General features: G+C 61.2%; 1 protein-coding gene across 2 annotated transcripts in view; it reads left to right on the forward strand.

The window, feature by feature from the left end:
• The window catches only part of PWWP2B (PWWP domain containing 2B), a 29,674-nt gene that overhangs the window by 4,191 nt on the left and 6,941 nt on the right, over positions 1-18,542 (forward strand). The window contains exon 2 of one of the 2 annotated variants that reach the window (XM_058544318.1): positions 5,980-7,334. In XM_058544318.1, coding sequence (XP_058400301.1) covers positions 5,980-7,334 — 1,355 coding nt within the window. Of the gene's footprint in view, positions 1-5,979; positions 7,639-18,542 lie in introns of both variants that reach the window. The other variant, XM_058544317.1, reaches the window with a different exon arrangement.

Below are 18,542 nucleotides of genomic sequence, written 5' to 3' on the forward strand. Positions count from 1 at the left end.
TCTTTACGGGACCCCAGGGTGGCCTCTCCCCGTGGAAGGATGAGAAGGAAGGTCCGGGGCAGATGTGGGCCTGGGGCCGTTGGGCACTGCAGCTGCTCGAGTCCTGAGTCTGCAGAGCAGGGAGGCCTCAGGGGAGGCGGGGAGCTCTGGCAGTGGCCATCCTGCTCCTTCTGGCCGTGGGCCGCCTCAGGCCCGGCCGCTCCGGGAGTTTGCTGGCTGGACTCACGGGCAAGACCCAGGGACATGGGTCAGCGGAGGCTTGGCCACTGGCGTCCTGCCGAGAACTGCAGGCCGGGCTGTTTCTCTCTGGGCCCCTGTGTCCATGCCAGTGGCCCTGCCTTCACCTGGGCAGAGTAGTGGGTGGCCCTGGGGACTCTGTCTCCTGTGCTCTTGGGGGCAGAACTACTTTGCTTTTGGGTCTGACTCCCATTAGAGCCTCCTGCCTTCGTCTCCACAGCCTAACCTCAGAGCTGAGGTTACCTGCCCCTCCCTCCAGCTCCCCAAGGACACTGTGCTGAGGTTTGCTTCTGGGTCCCTCAGTTTTCTTTGTGGAGATGTTGGCCAGCCTGGCGCTCCAGGCCGAGACTGGGCCGGGCCCTGGCTCCCCTGCTGAGTCACGCCAGGGCCCCTCCCCATGTGCCTTCTCTCCATCCTTGGGTAGGGCCCACCTTGGTGGGCCCAGTGAGTCCAGCACAGACCCTCAGCGCAGCAGAGGGCAGGACAGTGGGGGCATCTGGGCCCCTCGCCCTGGGCCTGCCAGGCTGTCCCTCTGGCTGCAAGGCCACCCCAGCCCTCTCGCCTGCCAAGGCTCTGCGGTATCACCTGTGGGGCCTGCCAGGCCAGCCGGGGCCTCCCTTCCTGGACTCAGGCCGCTGTGGGCACAGCCCGGCCTCACTGAGGGGCTGGGCCCTGTGGACGAACCATAGGCCACAGTGGGCCACACCTTGTGCCCCGGGTCCAGTTATGTCGCCCCACTGGGGGCAGGTTGCTGAGGTTGTTCCTGGAGAGTGTGGTCTGTGCCTGGAGGCAGCAGAGCTGGGACATGAGTGCAGACCCTGGCTGTCACCAGACCCGCTGGGGCCCATCTCCCTTAGCCTCATCTCCCGTCCCTGAGGTGGGGATGGCGATGATAGGTGCCTCATGGCACTGCTAGAGGGCTGGGAGCTGAAGCAGCCTGGGGTACCTGCTCTGCAACCTGCAGCCTGGGAGTGAGCCCTCCCGCCGGCCGCTGTTTACCCACCAGGCGGTCGTGGGTGTGGCCTGGACAGGGCGGCAGCTCGGGGAAGGAAGTATGGCTGCCGGCCGTGCCAGGGTCATGGGGCCTGCCGTGCGGCAGCGGTGCCATTGCACAGAGCTGCAGCTGCCGTCTGGAAGGAGCCCCCCCCAGAGGCCCCGGCCGCTGTGGGCTCAGAGGCGTGCGCACCAGGGCAGGGGCCTGCCTGCTCTCCCGGCCCTGGGTGCTGTGGGAAGCCAAGCCTGCTTCCCAGTTTGGTCGGCCAGGGCAGGGAGGGCTTGGCCACCAGGCCTGGCCTGTGTCTGGTGGGTGTAGGCCCGGCCCATCCAGGGGTCCACCATTCAGGGCTCTGGCTCAGGTCAGGGCCTGGGTCTCTGGCCGAGGGCTGTGTGTCCATCCTAAACATGCAGAGACCCCTGAGGGGCGTGTGCCATAAACAGGGGCAGAAGCCTCCCTGGACCGCACCTGTGGGGACTTCGGGGGTACAGTGACTCCCACCCACCCCCCTGCCTCCGTGCCCCCAGCCTGCGTTGCCCAAGGGGACTGCAGAGCCCCCTGGGCCAGCCGGCCAAGGGCTCAGTCTGCACAGGGTCCTGCAGAGGGGGCTCCTGCAAGGAAGACCACTTGGGGTTGGGGGGGATGATAGGGAAGGGGCTGCCCAGGTGTCCCGCTCTTGGGGTCCCTGGGCCCCAGCTGGCAGGAGGGGCTCTGCACCAGCACAGCAGGCTGGCATGCAGGTGCAGGCCAGGTGTGGGGAGGGTGGGAGGGGAGACCAAGGAGAGAGTGTGGCCTGTGTCTGAGTGGGGTGGCAGCACAGGGGCTGGGGAGGGTGGGACAGTGGGGATGCAGATGATGAGGAGGGTGTCAGAGTGAACCCCCAGTTCATGACCAGGTGGCTACAAAAGGTGGGCAGGAAGTGGGCTTTGGCAGAGGCCTTGGGAACAGCCTTCCAGGCCCCAGATCTGTGGATCCTCCCTGGTCTGTGGACCCCCCATGCTGTGTGGACCCCTCTAGTTTGTGAACCCCTGGTGTGTGGACTCCGTATCGTGTGTGGACCCCCTGGTCTGTGGCTGCCCCTGATCTGTGGACCCCCCATGATGTGTGGACCACCCCCTGGATTGTGGATCCCCTAGTCCGTGGACCCCCTGGTCTGTAGACCCCCCATGATGGATGGACCCCCCCTGGATTGTGGACCCACTATGATGTGTGGACCCCCCTGGATTGTGGATGCCCCTGGTGTGTGGACCCCACTGGACTGTAGACTCCCCTAGTGTGTGGACCCCTGGTCTGTGGACCCCCCCCCCCGGGATCGTAGACCCTCCTGGTGTGTGGACCTCCTGGACTGTGTGTGGACCCCGCTGTGGGGTTTCCTCTCCGAGGTCCTGATACCTTCACTGTGGCCCTTGCCCCCGTACCCACAGGGCAGTAGTTGAGGGGCCGTTCCTCACCCTTAGCTGGGGAGCCTGCTCACTGGAGGGGCCGGGCTGCCTGGGTGACTTTCTGGCCCAGGTGCTCCCACTGGGGCTGAGTCTGCCTCTCAAGGGGCCCCTCGAGGGGGCTTTTTGCACAACCACTGTTCCTAGATGTCGCCATCTGGCCAGGCACCACTGCTGCCGAGGGCTGGGGGCCTCCCGGCTTCCCCTTTCTCCTTGAAACACCTCCTCATGTGGGACCCCTTTGTGGGGTGTTGTGGGTTACATGGTGGGGCTCCTGGCACCCCCAACGGCAAGGGGCAATGAGCTGGCCCAGAAACTCAAGGTGCATGTGAATGCGTTCGCATGAGTGCGTGTGTGAATGATGTGTATGTGTGTGTGCACGTGCCTGGGTGTGAGCACACGAGTTTGGTTCTCAGCCTGCTCTGAGTTCCCATGAGGTGCTTGTTGAAGGGATGAGCTAGGTGCTGATTTCGGCGTAGGGTCCGGGCTCCCTCTGATGCCCGGGGACTCAGGCGAGGTTTGGTGACACACCAGCCTGTCACGGACCCTGGAGTGGGGAGCGGGGGGCAGCTTTGGGCAGGGGCTTATCTCCCACACCTGGACTCTGGCAGACTTTTTCCGTAAAGGGCTGGACAGTAACTATTTTCGGCCTGGCGGCCATGCAGCGTCTGTCACTGCTACTCAGCAATGCCGCGGGGGTGGAGAGCGGCCAGCCGGTTCGCAATCGAGCAGGCGTGGCCGGGTGCCAGTGAGGCCTGACTTACAAATACCAGTGGTGGCTGATTTGGCCCGAGGGCCGTGGGGGCCGTGGGGCCCCAGGGTCCGTGCTCCTTGTCCCTGTGCCCGGTGCCCAGCCTGGGGCTGCTGAGAGGGGAGCCTACACCTGGGGGTTGTTTTCCCAGTTGAGCGCATGATCCTGGGGCTCCTTTCCTATCCCTGCTAATCTCAGCCCACCTGGCCTGGAAGTCCTACAATACGTGTCCCCAGGGGTGTTGTGGTGCAGTAAGATGTGTGGGCAGACTGCTCCGCCTGCGCCCAGCTTGCGGCCAGCGCTTGTGGAGATGACTCTGGTGGTCGTCACTGCCACTGTTGGTCAGCTGGGACGTGGGGGCTGCAGTGGGTGCCAGTCCAGTGGGGTGGCCTGGTCCTCCCAGGGAGTGGGGCTATGAGAGTCACATGCCCAGCGGGGGTTGGGGAGGGGGGAGAGTGGGGCTCACCGTGGCTGCCCCCCAACTCAGAGCAGAATCCCACCTTGGAGGGAACCAGGTCCCCCAGTGCTGGCCCGTGGCCGAATGCTCCCTCCCTTTCCCCTGCTCTTCCTCTGTCACAGTTACAGGTGACGGGTTATAGGTCAGCCATCTGAACCAGTGCATCCTCCGTGGCCAGGCAGAGGGCAGGTGGCCATAGCTCTGTGTTTGCTGGACTCTCTGGGCATTGAGAAGAATGTGAGCTCCTCCCCACCCCGCAGCCCACCCTGGAAGACTTTAGATTTGGGGGAGCCAGCTTCAGGTAGACGGAATTCAGCTGGATAGGGAAAAGGAGAAAAGTAAAAGTTCGATGTGATTTCTAGGCTTTTATCAGTGATCTTGAATTAAACAAAAATTGGGCAGTCTTCCCATGTTTGTTCATTTCGTCAGCATAATGACAATAAGGCTCATGGAGTCCCCATCCCGGCCCTGCACAGCCCTCCTCACCTGGCTCTGGGTTCCACACTTCTCATGTAGCCTGCACCCCACTCCCGCCTGGCTTGAGGGTCGGGGTGAGCCGTCCAGCCATGGGTTCTCAGGGGGCCATGCTGGACACAGTGCCGTCACGACGGTCGACCCTCTTAGCATCCCTAGATTCTTCTGGAGAACAGTCAATGGAGGAATCATCTGGAAACTGGACCACAGAGAAGATCATTTGTCTTACCTCCTCTGATTAGATTGGAAAGGGGTGCAGACTGAGGGGCAGCGTTCTAAACCTGGCTCCCTTAACTTGGCCAACCGTCTGTTTTTGTGCTAAAACATAAGAGCTTTTAGCTAATACAATCAGTCCTACAGTTAAGTCACGTGCACTGCAAGTTTTGCGTGTTCACCGTTGAAGAACGGTGCGAACTATTTGGGCTTGTGTTTCACTATTTGGAACAATGTAGGTGTTTTCCTGCCCCATTACAAGCAACTTGTTGAATTAGACATGACTTCCTGATGCTCACAGCACGTGGGCTCCTGGATGATGGGGTGGTCCGGCCTGGGGATGACCCTCCACTCTGGAGGGCACGCTGCCCACCGACTTCCAACAAAACCCCGGAAGCCATTCGAGGTCCTGCATGTCTGAATGGAGGCCGCCTAGCCCAGCGCTTCTCAGGGAGAGAGCAGGCCGGTCCCTGGGGTGGGTCCCCGCTGGGGAGCCCAGGGGTGCTGGCTGGGCCGCGCTGCTTGTCCTTAGCTGTGGGTCCTTGTGGGAGGTGGGCCTCCTGCCCTCTCATGTCCCCTTCCAGCGGGTTACATGGCCGTGTCAGTGCCAGCTTGCTCCCCGTCCTGGAGCTGGAGGTCCTGAGAGAAGGGCCTGGGGGGCCAGGCAGGAGGGGCGGTCCTTCCAGGTGGTGGCAGGCAGGGGTGGCATGTATGACACCCTCACCCGAGGGCAGTGGAAACAGTGGGGCCAACTCAGCATTCAGAAGGGAGCGGGCTCGCTCCCGGGCGGGGGCTCTGGTGTGGCGGCTGACCCCTCTCCTCTCTGGGCTGCAGAGGCTGCAGCTGTGGCCCCCACCCCCAGACACATGTCAGGCACCTGGGACCAGGGTCCTGTGGGCTGTCCTGGGTCCTGGGACTGGTGCCTCCAGGGGGCACAGGCGTGGGGTCCTCCCTCTGGGAGTGCTTCCCTCAGGAAGGAGGAGAGTGAGTGGACAAGGCCTGTGAGCAAGGGGCCATTGGCCACAGATCAGCCAGCCACCCACAGGCCAGGTCAGGCCACGTCTGAGAACCCCAGACCCTGTCCTCAGGCGCCTGGACCCCCACACCTGCACCTGGGAGGTCTCCAGCTGCAAGCCCACACTCCCCCTGTGGCCACCAACTGAAATGTGGACACTCAGGCCTGTCAGACCTGAGATGTGGCCTGGATGCTGGTCAGGCGACTTCACAGAGCACACTTCCCCTGGGACGCCCACATTGGGGGTGCTTGGGGGCGTTGCCTGTTGAAAGCCCAGAGATGCCTCCAGGTACACCGGGCAGTGCCAGCACCCGGGTCTTGCTGGGCCCCTGGGAGTGGGGGCTGGGGCGGCAGGGTCCTCACTGTCCTGACTGTCCCTCTCTGTCTCCCCGCTGCCAGGTCCGGCCTCTTCGGCCTGCCCCCGCCGGCTCCACTGCCCCAGGCCGAGGACCCGCCTGTCAACGGCTGCCACGGCCCAGGCCCCACGGAGGGGGACGCAGAGGCGATGCAGCTGGGGACGGGTCCCCCGGCGCCTCCCTGCGGGGACCAGCCCCCCGAGACCGCCGGCCCCGAGCCGCCCCCACCCCTCGTGCCACTGCTGCCTGCCGGAAGCCTGCCCCCGTTCTCACCATATTTTGAGGGCGCCCCCTTCCCTCCCCCGCTCTGGCTGAGAAACACCTACCGGCAGTGGGTGCCGCAGCCGCCGCCCCGGACCATCAAGAGGACGCGGAGGCGCCTGTCCCGAAACCGCGACCCAGGCCGGCTGGCCCTGAGCCCCATCCGCCTGCGGCCGCGCCAGGTGCTCTGTGAGAAGTGCAAGAGCACCCTGAGCCCCCCGGAGGCCAGCCCCGGCCCCCAGGCTGCCCCCAAGGCACGCAGGGGCCAGGGCAGCGACCCCGGCCCCGACAGGGAGCCCCGCAAGCCCGAGGACCCCAACGGTGGAGGCGACACGGTGGCTGCGGCCACCTCGAGGAGGAGCAAGAGGGAGAGGCGGGAGGAGGACAAGGCCCAGGTCCCGCGGAGCCCGGTCATCAAGATCTCCTACAGCACACCCCAGGGCAAGGGTGAGGTGGTGGAGATCCCCTCCCGCGTGCACGGCTCCCTGGAGCCCTTCTGCCCGCCACAGGCCCTGCATGGTGGAGGCCAGGACCCCGAGCCACCGCGGGACAGGCCGCCCGCCGGGCCCTCCACCTCTATCCCCAAACTGAAGCTGACAAGGCCCGGGCCCCCCGGCACCGACCTGCCGCCCCCCAAGATCCGCCTGAAGCCCCACCGGCTGGGGGCCGGCGAGCAGGAGCCCGTCTACAGGGCCGAGCTGGTGGAGGAGCTCAACGGCCACAGGGGAGGCCCCCGGGACAGCTCGCCCGCGCTCCTGGCTGACAGCCCTGCCCACGGGGGGCTGGCGGACTTGTCTTCCGGAAGTTCTGGCGAGGATGAAGACTTCAAGAGGGGTCCCCAGGGTAAACACGGGCGAGACAGCCTGGCTTTTCTCGCCACCTGCCCTAGGAGAACAGACTGTGCCAGCGAGTCAGTGTGGAGCAGTGACAGCCTGGATGAGGCCAAATCGTCCAGCTCAGAGGTCCCATCGCCAGACACGTGTGACCTGTCATCCGGCGATGGTGTGTCTGTGCCGTCCTCGTCCAAGGATGCGCGGCAGACGGTCCCTCCCCTGACGGTCAGGCTGCACACGCAGAGCGTCTCCACGTGCGTTACCGAGGACGGAAGGACCGTGGCGGTGGGGGACATCGTGTGGGGTAAGATTCACGGCTTTCCTTGGTGGCCAGCCCGTGTCCTTGACATCAGTCTTAGCCAGAAGGAGGACGGGGAGCCCTCTTGGCAAGAAGCGAAAGTCTCATGGTTTGGTTCTCCAACTACATCGTTCTTGTCTATTTCAAAACTCTCCCCTTTCTCTGAATTTTTCAAACTGAGATTTAACCGTAAGAAGAAAGGGATGTATCGGAAAGCTATAACAGAGGCTGCAAATGCTGCGCGACACGTGGCCCCGGAAATAAGGGAGCTCTTAACCCAGTTTGAAACATAACGCGTGTTTCCCACCAGGTGAGTGCGTGCACGGAGGGTGGCCTCCCTCCCGGGCCGTCCGAGCTTGCATCTGCGTCGCAGCTGCTCTTCTGCTCGGGGGCCGCAGGCAGCCAGGGGGATTGGGGATGCCCTCAGCCACCGGGACCCCTGCTCTGAAGGGGACCATCCGGAAAATCGCCCTGTTCGCTGCAAGGTCATCAGAAGAGGTGCTTTAAAAGTAGACCAGTTCAAAGAAGGGAGCTTGTTAGTGTCTTGTGGCCATTTTTCAAAGTGCAATAAAAGATCTCCTTACTTTTGTGTTAGCCTTTTGGAGAAAGGGGCGCATTTTAGAGATCGAGGTTTTGACTGATGGAGAAGCGAAGTGAGGGGCTTCCTCTTCTGCTCTCATGCTGAAGGGATGCGCCTTCCTTTCTGCCCGAAGACAGGAGCCGTGGCCTCTCCCCTCCTGCTCGAAGGTGCCCTGCCGGGTCTCGACTGGAAGGAAGGAAGAAGGTCACAGCTGCCTGCCCCCAGATGCAGCTCCCATGGCCTCAGCCCCCCTCCCTCCTCCTGGAGCCGGTGTGTGCTCTCCTCCATCAGCAGGCGCGAGGTTCCCAGACCTGCGATGGCTAGGTGCTCCAGGCCCCTGGAGGTGGCTCTCCCTCCGTCTCTCCCCACTGGAGAACTTTGTAGGATCTCCAGCAACAGGCCTTTGTCAGAGCCTCATTGGGGCCGGGGGGCCTCTCTACATGGGGTTGGGTGTGTCACCACATGGAATTGGGGCATCACCATGTGGGATTGGGGCGTCACCATGTGGGGTTGGGGCTGTCGTCAGGTGAGGTTGGGGCATCACCGTGTGGGGTTGGACTGTCACCAGGTGGGGTTGGGGCGTCACTAGGTCGGGTTGGACTATCACCAGGTGGGGTTGGGGCATCACCGTGTAGGGTTGGGGCATCACTGTGTGGGGTTGGACTGTCACCAGGTGGGATTGGGGCGTGGGGTTGGGGCGTCACTGTGTGGGGTTGGACTGGCACCAGGTGTGGTTGGGGCGTCACCGTGTGGGGTTGGACTGTCACCATGTGGGGTTGGCGCATCACCGTGTGGGGTTGGGCTGTCACCAGGTGGAGATGGGGCATCACCAAGTGGGATTGGACTGTCACCAGGTGAGGTTGGGGCGTCACTGTGTGGGGTCGGGGAGTTACCATATGGCATACCTTGTCACCTCGTGGGGTGTCAGGAAATGGCCAAGGGGCTGAGGCCACCTGCTGTGAGCTTCCACTGGGCCCAGAGTTGCAGGGAGATGCTGGGCACCTTCTCATCTGACGGCTCCACCAGCTCAGGTCCCTGGGCGCTTAGGTGTGTCCAGCAGGTCACTGGCCCTGCTGGGGACTCTTCCCAGTGCTAACTCCCCTTCCTCTCCTCCCTGTTGGTCCTGTGCAGGCCGTGGGGCCCCAGAGGCTCCAGGCTGCCTGGGTGGGGAGCAGCCTGTGGCCGTCTTCCTGGCTCTGTGGCCTAACACCCACGCCCCCAGAAGCAGGGATGGGGTGGGGCTGGGCTGCACACAGAGGATGAGAGTGGTCCTCCACCCCAGCTGAGCTTCTGCCTTGGTCTCCAAGACCTTCAGGCAACCTTGTCTGACCTGGCCCACCTGCTCATCCTCCGGTCTGGTGTCACAATTTCCCCTGTGGTGAGCCTGCAGGCCTTAGCAGGGCCGGCTGACATGTGGCTGGGCAAGGGGTTTGTGGGGCACCTGCCATGTCACCTCACTGCTATGCCAGGTGCAGTGGGGGTGCCAGGATGAGGAACCGATGATGAGGCCTCTCAAGGCCTTGTCCCCGCCCCCTCCCCACACCTGCTTCCTGCGTCAGGCCTGGTCATCATCCTGAGTCACTCCAGGCGTCTGGGCACAGACCCTCCTCTCCTGAACCATGCACGTCTCCCCTCAGTCCTGAGCCTTCGTGTTGGGGTGTGGGTGCAGCCTGGACCTGGTGGCATCAAGCCAGCGAGGGTGTCAAGTGAAGGCGCCTTGAGGGGCCTCCAGAAAAAGGTCAGATGCCCTGGCGTCGGCTTCCTAGGATGTCTCCCTGCTGTGGCCTTGCTTAGCTGGGAGCCGCAGGCTGCAGCCGCGTCCTTCTGGCCTGGGGACCATCCACGGGGTCCTGCCTCTCTCTGTGCTCTCTGCAGCCCCCGTCCAGCCCCTCTGCTCACACAGCCCATCTTGCCTTTAGCTGGGTCTGGGGCCGGCATGGAGAGTGGGCGCCTCTCCCATGCATCCCTTTCGTGTGTGCCGTGGCGCCATGCTGTCAGCGAGGGCGTGGTGAGCAGATCAGTCCTCAGAGTGACTTTCAGATCCCAGGTCATGGTGGGCGGTTACGGGGGACAGTGAGCCGACCAGGCATCGGCCCAGATGAAACTCAGGGCCCTGGGGGCCCAGCATGGCCTGGCTGACATGGAGTCCCCAGGCTGGGAGAAGGCAGCCCAGTAGGTTCAGAGCTGGCTCTGTTCATCAGGAAGCAGAAGGAAGAATCTCACCCAACCGGTTTGCCTGCTGCAGGAGCCTACCCACGCACAGGCCTCTTGTGGGTTCTGATTCTCGGTTCTGGGGCTGTGCCTGTGGAGCTCTGGGAGCATGGGGTGCTGGATCCTTTCAGCACAAAAGCACAAAGTGGTTTTGCCTGATTGGCTTTTTGGTTTCTTCTTCTTTTTTTTTGAGGAAGATCAGCCCTGAGCTAACATCTGTCACCAACCCTCCTCTTTTTGCTGAGGAAGACCAGCCCTGGGCTAGCATCCATGCCCATGTTCCTCCACTTTATATGGGACGCCGCCACAGTACGGCTTGATAAGTGGTGTGTAGGTCCACACCCCGGATCCACACCCGCGAACCCTGGGCTGCCAAAGCAGAGTGCACACGCTTAACCACTATGCCACCAAGCCTGCCCCTGGTTTCATTTGTTGAGGATTAAAGGCTGTGAGCTGAGGTGCGTGCCAGCCAGGTGGCTGATCCGCTGGCAGTGGCGAGCCAGGGTCTCCCACTCTGGGTGGGGTTGGTGGTTTCCTGGCAAACAAGTTTGCTTTCACGTGTCAGTGATGCTGTTTTGAGAGCAGCCCCTCCAGTCAGCTCCTTGAAGAGGAAACCGGGCACTGCCTTCGCTGGAGAAGAGGGGCTTCCCCAGGCAAGCCAGGGGCTGCAGGGGCTGGTATAAGATGTGAGATGCTAATGGGGGCTGAGTGCTGGTGCCGAGAGAGAGGCCACGGTTGCTGACACCTGGGCACCTCCTGGGAGGAGGAAGCTGGCATGGGGCCACCGGACCCCTGGAGGGAGACCTGGGGGCTGCACAGGGGCCTGGAGCTTGGGCAGGGGAGGCCTGCTGGGGAAGATTGTCCTCCAGGCCCTGCTCACCAACTGCCTCGGCCTGGCCCAGCTGGGCCTGCGGCCACCTGAGGACCACTGTGGCAGTGCCAGGAGCTCCTCGGGGTTTGGGGGTATCTGTACTGCCCACAGGCACATGTCAGAGAGTGTCCCAGCAGACACAGCAGGGTCAGGTCCCTTCCAGGGATGTCCTTCCCAGCATCTTGTTCCCGAGAGACCCCTCTGCCCCACCTTGCGGGGCGCTGGAAGCTCGGCTGAGAGGTGAGTGGCCACGTGGACTCTGCAGAAGCACAGAACCAGCCTGGGGCCTGGTGTCCGGGGTGCTGGTGGGAGGGGACATTGGCCATCAGCAGGGACTGCTTCAGACCGCTGATCCACCGCCTGGGGAACCGGGTGCTCCTCCCAAGGGAGGCCCTGATCTCCAGGGGCAGACACGGGGCCACCTGGCCCTGCCCTGACCAGTCGCTTGCTGCTCCTGCCCCAGCAGGCTGGCGTCTCTGAGCCTCAGTTTCCCCATCTGTCTCGGGGCAACAACAGCACCTGCCTGTTGGGTTGAGTGGTGAGTGAGGGGTACCCTGGGGCTTGTTAATGACCCCTCAACAGCCACTTTTGGAGGTGGCCACATCCTTCCCCGCTCAGTGGGAGTTGTTTTCCCAGGGACTCCTCCCACATCCCCCCCCAGGGACTGGCAGGACCTGGCAGGGAGGCAGGTGTGGGGGTTACAGGCTGCGCTCTAGGGGTAGGGTGGGGTCACGCTCCTGGCTGGATGAGGCCGTACCCTCCTCCTGCCTGTGGCGCTGCTCAGGGGTCCCGGCTGGTCAGAGGGTGAGGGCCCTGTAGGAGCTGACTGGCCAGGCCTCATCCTGCAAGTGTGACGGGGACGCCCCAAGAGCACAGGGCTGGCCCCCTCAACCTGATAGGTGATGGCGACTCCTGCTGAGGTGACCCCTCCCTCAGGGCCAGAACTCTTTCTCTCAGACCCCTGGTCACATCTTTCTTCTCTCCAGTCCATCTACCCACCCACCAAGGGCCGAACCTTCAGCTAGATGGGGCACAGAAGGGTGTGCAGAATCACCGACGCTCTCACTGGGGGCGTTGGGGAGAGGGCTGTGAATCACAGTCCCCACATTCATGCATAGTTGCAGACAGGAACGTGCTGAGAAGGGACGAGGGCCCCACAACACAGCCTCTGGCGAGGAAGCTGACCTGGACTGGGGATCCGGGAAGGCTTCCTGGAGGAGGTAATGTGGCCAAGATTAGATCTGTGAGCTAATTATGAGCTAACCAGGGGGTGACCATCCCAGGCAAAAGGGGCAACATGTAGCAGGGTCTACAGCATAAGGAGCTGGGCACGTTCCAAGGGTAGGGGGAGGAGGCCAACTCAGGCCTGGTGGGCTGAGGCCCCCACTGCAGCCTATCCAGAGAGCAAAGGATGCTGGTGGAGGATTTAAGCAGAGGAGTGAATGGTTCTGTTTTTGTTGGAAAGACCCCCTGGCTGTGGAGACAGGAGTGTGATGGGGGCCCAGGAGGCTGGATGGACATGTGAGAGGACAGAAGCTGAAATGGGACAGAGAGTTGGCTGAAGGGCAAGGTGAGAAGACCCTGGGGAGGTGGGATGAGTATGCTGGGTGCCCCTCAGCACAGGGAGGGTGGCTCCAGTTGGCTGGTGTCTGAGTCTCGGCTGGGAGGTGTCTCAGGGTCCAGTGCTCAGAGGAGCATTGGGGCTGGGGTTGTGGATTCGTGGGATGGCCTAGGTGAGGACAATGCCGTGGTGGGCAAGGAAGGTGGAGGGAAGGGGAGTGCAGGAAGGTGGATAAAGGTGACCAGAGGCTTGAGGCCGAGTGGGAGCCCAGGAAAGAGGGCTAGACCTAGGACAGTGGGCAGCACTAGTGAGGCCTCTGGAGAGGCGAGCGGACCGAAGACTCGAGGGGAGGCAATGGGCTCGCGCAGATGAGATAGGGGCCTTGCCCAGCCTGCAGGCACCACACAGGGAGGGGACAAGCAGTGATGGAGCCATTACTGGGTGGACGGTCATCGGGAGCACGCTCCAAGGGGCCAGGAGGTGCGGGGACAGGTGCCCAGGTGTCCTGGGAGCCCTGACAGCTTCTTCTGTGCTGTGCCTGGAGCCCGAAGCCCCTGCTGAGCAGAGCAGCGGGGTTGGGGGCCCATGTGCAGTGCTCTGCTGAGACGTGGGCTGGAGCTGTGGCGCCTCCCTGAAGTGGGAGGACAGAATGCCACGCAGTGTCCCAGCCTCTCGGGCCAGTGGGAGATTCACAGTCTCCGTGTGAGCTGGAAGGGCCCCAGGGCCGGTGTCCAGCCTCCCGTGGAACCGAGGGAACCCAGCCCCTTCCCTTCCTGCCTGAGAGGCCAGGATGCTGGTGGGCAGGGAGCCTCGTGGGGCTCACCCAGCAAAGCCTCCCCACGGTGCCTGTAGGAGGGCGGCTCTGAGCCCGGGGTATTCCACTTCACTGAGCACGGGGTGTCCCTAGGGTTCGTCCTCCGTATTAGCCTCATCCTCTGTATTAGCCTCATCCACCGTATTAGTCTCAACCTCCGTGTTACCTTCCTGTGGCCGCTGTCACAGATGACAACACACTGGGCAGCTTGAAACAACAGAAGTTTATTCTCATGGTTCTGGAGGCCAGAGCCTCCAGAAATCAAGATGTCTCAGGGCTGCGCTTCCTTCAAAGTCTCCAGGGGAGGATCTCTCCTGCCTCTTCCAACTCCTGGGGGCTCCAGGCGTCCCTGAGCTTGTGGCCGCGTTACGCCAATCTCTGCCTCTGTGGTCACATGGCCTCTCCTCTTCACTGTTGACTCTCCCCCTGCCTCTCTGTTGTAAGACCCCGTGGTGGCATTTATGGGCCACCTGGATAATCCAGCGTAATCTGCTCACTCTCAAAAGCTTTGATGTAATCACACCTGCCTCGCCTTTACTGTAGAAGGTACAATTCCCACCAGGGTTGGGACCTGTTGTCTTTGGGGGCACCCTTCACCCCCCGCATCCTCTCGTCCATCCAGCACATATGGGGCTCGTGTGAGCTCCAGTCCCCCAGCCTCTTCTTCGACAGAAAGCCAGCTGGGCTTGGGGAAAAAATCAGCTGCTGGTGAAGTGGACTGGAGCCTGATGGAGTTGAGCAGTGATGAAGAAACCCATTGTTCCGGAAGGATCTGCTGCTGTGCCAGGGAGACTGTGCACACGGGCTGTGGGTCCCAGCAGCTCCCTGGGCTGTGTCCGACTTTCAGCTTCATGATGTTGACTTCTCCTGGGAAATAAAGCTGTCAATCAGGAAAACCAGCCTGGAAACCGTGCAACGTGCTGGCGACGGCACTCCTCCCACAGGGTGGGCAGGCGCCCCGTGACCGATTTTTGTGTGGATGTGGTACTTTGCTGGTCCAGCTGGGGTAGAAGCATCCAGATTCTGTCTCCAGGTTTTGACTTTTCCTAAGGGTGTTTTCCTTTTAGAGGGGTGTCCTTGAGCTGCATGCCCCAAACCAGCTTTTCTCTTTCTTCCAACTGTAAATAAAAATGTACTTCTGCTTCTGAAGATGGGTTTTCAGCTGACTTCCCGCGTGGCTTTCAGGGAATTCAGGTCCTCTGTGAAGCTTGTAATTATTTTGTTCCAGAAGGAAACTAAAGCCTGTAATTCCTAGCCTGCTGCGGGGCCTCAGGCCCCGTCCCACCTCCTCCGGGCAGCGCCGTGAGCGTCAGCAAGGTGTGCGGCGCAGCAGGAGCGGGGGGACAGCAGTACCCGGGGAGATGCACCCGGTGTTCGCAGTTGCTGTTCCGCGGTACCGGGTGCCTGGGGTGGAGGACTTCTCCCGGCCAGGGGGTGGGTTTGGGCTGCCCCTGCCCCCCTGTGCCTTCCAGGCTGAGTGCTGCCCCTCCCACTGGCGAGATGCCTTAACCTCTCAGAAGACATGCATTGCCCAGGTCTGCATTGCTGCCTTGGTCCCCACCACCTGCTCCAAATACTCGTCCCTGGCCCCATTCGGCTTCCGTGCCCCTGGACGGGGCACTTGCCCCAGTGTCAGAGGTCCGAGGGCACTCTGGGAGGGGCCCTCGCTCTGCACTCCTGTGCCGGTGGATTCAGGCAGGACCCTCCACTGAGGTGGTGGCCACTCTCTGCTGGTGACTCTTCTTCGGAGTTGCCGGTCTGATCGGTCCCTCAGCAGCCCTGCTTTCAGCCTATAACTTTCAGTCAGTCTCACAGGAAGGACAGGCGTCTTACAGGACAGTGTCTGAGTTGGTTCCCAGCACCTTCCAGAATGACCAGTGAGCTCTGTTCTGACGGTGTGCGTATCACAGAAACTCGTGTGTCTTTTAAATCTATTTGACTCCTTTCGGTCCATGCAAATGTTATTCTCTTTGATGCGTAAATTGTCCCATCTTTGGCCGGTTGGCTCATCTGCTCCTGAGTCCAATGACCACGGTCATCTTTGGCAGGGGCCTTGCTTTTCACCGTGACATGGGATTCTGGCTTGCAGTGGGCGTTTCCAGCCCAGGCCTGGGGTTGGCTGTGTCCCAGGGAGTCCTGGGTCCTCTCAACAGAAATGGTATTTAGCGCTCCAGCCCGGGCGCCATGGGTGCTCACTCCTTCCGGGTTCACCGTTGTTTCTCAACCTTTGCAGTTGATGACCTAGAAATTAACTTCTTTTAGGAGAAAAGAGATCAGACTTCATAGTGGTTTTTCTAATTCAAATTTTTTACTGCTTTGACTTTTATATTTGCATCCCTATTCTCTTATGCTGTAAACCTTGGTTCTTAATGATATCAACATAGTTACAGTCACGTGCTGCATAACGATGTTTCTGTCAACGATGGACCGAATATACGATGGTGGTTCCGTAAGATCAGCACCATGTAGCCCAGGTGTGTAGCAGGCTATATACCATCTAGGTTTGTGTAAGTGCACTCTATGATGTTCGCACAAGAACAAAATCACCTAACGACACAAATCTCAGAATGTGTCCCTGTCATTAGGCAATGCAGGACTGTATTAATTTTATATGTAAAAGTTGATATATGTATAAAATGTCAAATATATTACATACTATAGCACATATTTAACGTGTAACATGTCAGGTATCTCACGTAGGTGGGCTGTCTCATACATACGACCGGTTCAGAGTAGCAACACCGTAGGGTCACTGCTGTGACCTTTGGGAACACCCCAAGGCTTCCTTGCTGGTCCTTCTGTCCCTGGAGTCTGGCCCCTTGGGGTGTACATCAGATTGTTGTTTCAAAGTCATCAAGACAAGTCCTCTCCTGGGGTTGTCATGACCTCAAACGTAAGGTCGTTTCTTTCATTTTACTTTCCATTTTTAGAGATTCCCATCTGTTTTCATTTTGACTTGTGTTTTGTAATTCTGTGCACATCTCCACGGGTCCTAAGTCGAATCTGTACAACCAGGTCCCTTTGGAGAAGTCTGGCCTTGTCCCGGCTCCTCCGTGCTGACCTCATCTCTTAGGCTTCCGTTCTTCCCCGTGTTTGCTTATCCTGATGTTTGTGACACCAGCAGACACATAAATGTACCCCCTCTTAGGTGGAAGCAGCACACACGGCCACCCTGTGCTTCGCTTTCCCTCTGACGCCCACCAAGATGGCTCTTGGCTATATGCAGAGACCATCTCCTCCCTCCTGGCAGAGCCTGTGGGCCCACCGCAGCCTGTTCACCAGTGCCCTTGACCAGCTCTGGTTTTCTAAGCTTTTCTAAGAGAGGTCATTGCAGGGTGTGAGCTGGTGGGGTGTGAACCCACAGCTTGCTCCATCCAACAGGGAGGTGGCCATGTCCTGCGGGCCCTGGGGGACAGTGGGGATGCAAGAAGTGGGTGGGTCTGAGACTCTGACCTGAGTCCAGGTGTGGGGGCTGGGGGCTCCAGGGCAGGTGGGCCCCCCAGGGCCCAGCAGCACCGTTGTACGTTCTCCCTGTGTCCCAGCTCTCGGCACTGTGTGGGAAAGTCGCGGTGCCCACCTCGCCCTGTGCCCCCTGGCCACCTTGTCCTCAAGGTTCCAGCTTGACGTCACCCCCTTGGGGCAGCAGCCCCAGAGCACCCTGTGTCTGGTGTCCAGGACAAGCCCCCACAGTCGGTGTTCTCCATCCCAGCTTCTTTGTTTCTGTCACAGTTCCTTTCACAACCTGCTCCTTCATCCTCTGCTGTCCTGTTTGGGGTCTCCCCTTCCAGGAAGTAAGTGCCAGCACACGGCAGGAGCTCAGTAATGCATGCGGAGGCTGGCCTGCTGGGGGCCCCGGGCCAGGTCAGGGCGCTGGGCATGGCCCCCTCCCCAGTGCGAGCCACACACCCCCCCCGCCAGGTTCATGGCACTCTGCACACTTGGCTGCATTGCTGGGAGTAGGGGGCTGTGGTGCCCCGTCCCACAGATAGGGAGACTGGTCTCGGGGAACACAGAGCCAGGGTTTGCTCCCAGGCTGGGCTCCCACTGTGTGTCCAACACCCCAGGGGCTGCAAGGTGGCCAGCCTTGGCTTAGGAGAGGCAGAGCCGGATGCCTGACATGTGTCCACCCACCCTTGGCCCCACGGGAGAGGGGAGAGGCTTCCCAGCTGTGGCTGAAAGGGTAGTCAGAGGGAGGAAGCACCCAGGAGTGGAGTCAGGCTCCGGGGCAGGTGGGCTGGTTGGTGTCTGCCCCGCTGCGTCACTGGGTTAAGAATCCTGAGCTGGAGGCTTCCACACCAGAGTCTACACGACCCATCACGGGTGTCACGAGGCCCTCCTGGGGGGTCCTGGGCACCATCAGCCCTTCCCACCCCCCAGCCCTCCCTGTGCTGAGGGGGAGTGCTGGCTGGGAGAAGGGACTGCCTGGGTCTCTGGACCAGGGGTTTTGGGCCACATGTCAACCCTCTGCATGTCCTAGGAGACTTTACTTCAAACAACAGTCTTCCAGTCCTCCACCCGGAGGAGCCAGCATCCCTGGGAATCGTCCACTTCTTGCGGGCGTGACTGTGACCCTGATTGTGAAGGCCTCCTGCTGGCTTATGTGAATTTCCCACAGAGACGGGGCTGCACCCCTGTTTCACTGACCTCAGGACCCCCGTACCTGGGCCAGGGTCTCCACCAGCCCTGGTGCAGCTTGAATGCATGTGGCCAAAGGAACCACGCGGACCCAGCAGGTGACTTGGGGCCCTGTTCTGCAGAGGTGGGTGCTCGGGGCCCACAGCCACGGCCACGCTGGTCTCAGCAGGGTTAAGGGAGTGGCCGTACCTTTGGTCTCCCCAAGAGCCACGCTAGAGGGACAGAGCCAAGTGGCAGAGCCCTGGGGGTGGCCCGTGGGAGGCCATGCGCTGCAGACTCCTGGGGCTGGATATGGGGTCACAGCTCACATATTGTGAGCAAGTGTGGCCACTGCGTGTCAGGGCTGTCAGTGGTGGACTAGGGGCTGGGCTGTGTTTGGGGGGCCCTGCACACGTTCTCCGCCTAACGACGGTGACATCAGCAACACCAGCCCAGCGCTGCCTCTTTTTGCTTTGTGATGCCTGGTGGTTCCCACTTCTGACTGTGGCTGCTTCGTCTCTCTGTTTGTACACGGCACTGACGTCACCGTTTGCAGAGGTTGT

Source organism: Diceros bicornis, chromosome 6 (assembly GCF_020826845.1).
Source record: "Diceros bicornis minor isolate mBicDic1 chromosome 6, mDicBic1.mat.cur, whole genome shotgun sequence".
Classification (NCBI taxonomy): Eukaryota; Metazoa; Chordata; class Mammalia; order Perissodactyla; family Rhinocerotidae; genus Diceros; species Diceros bicornis.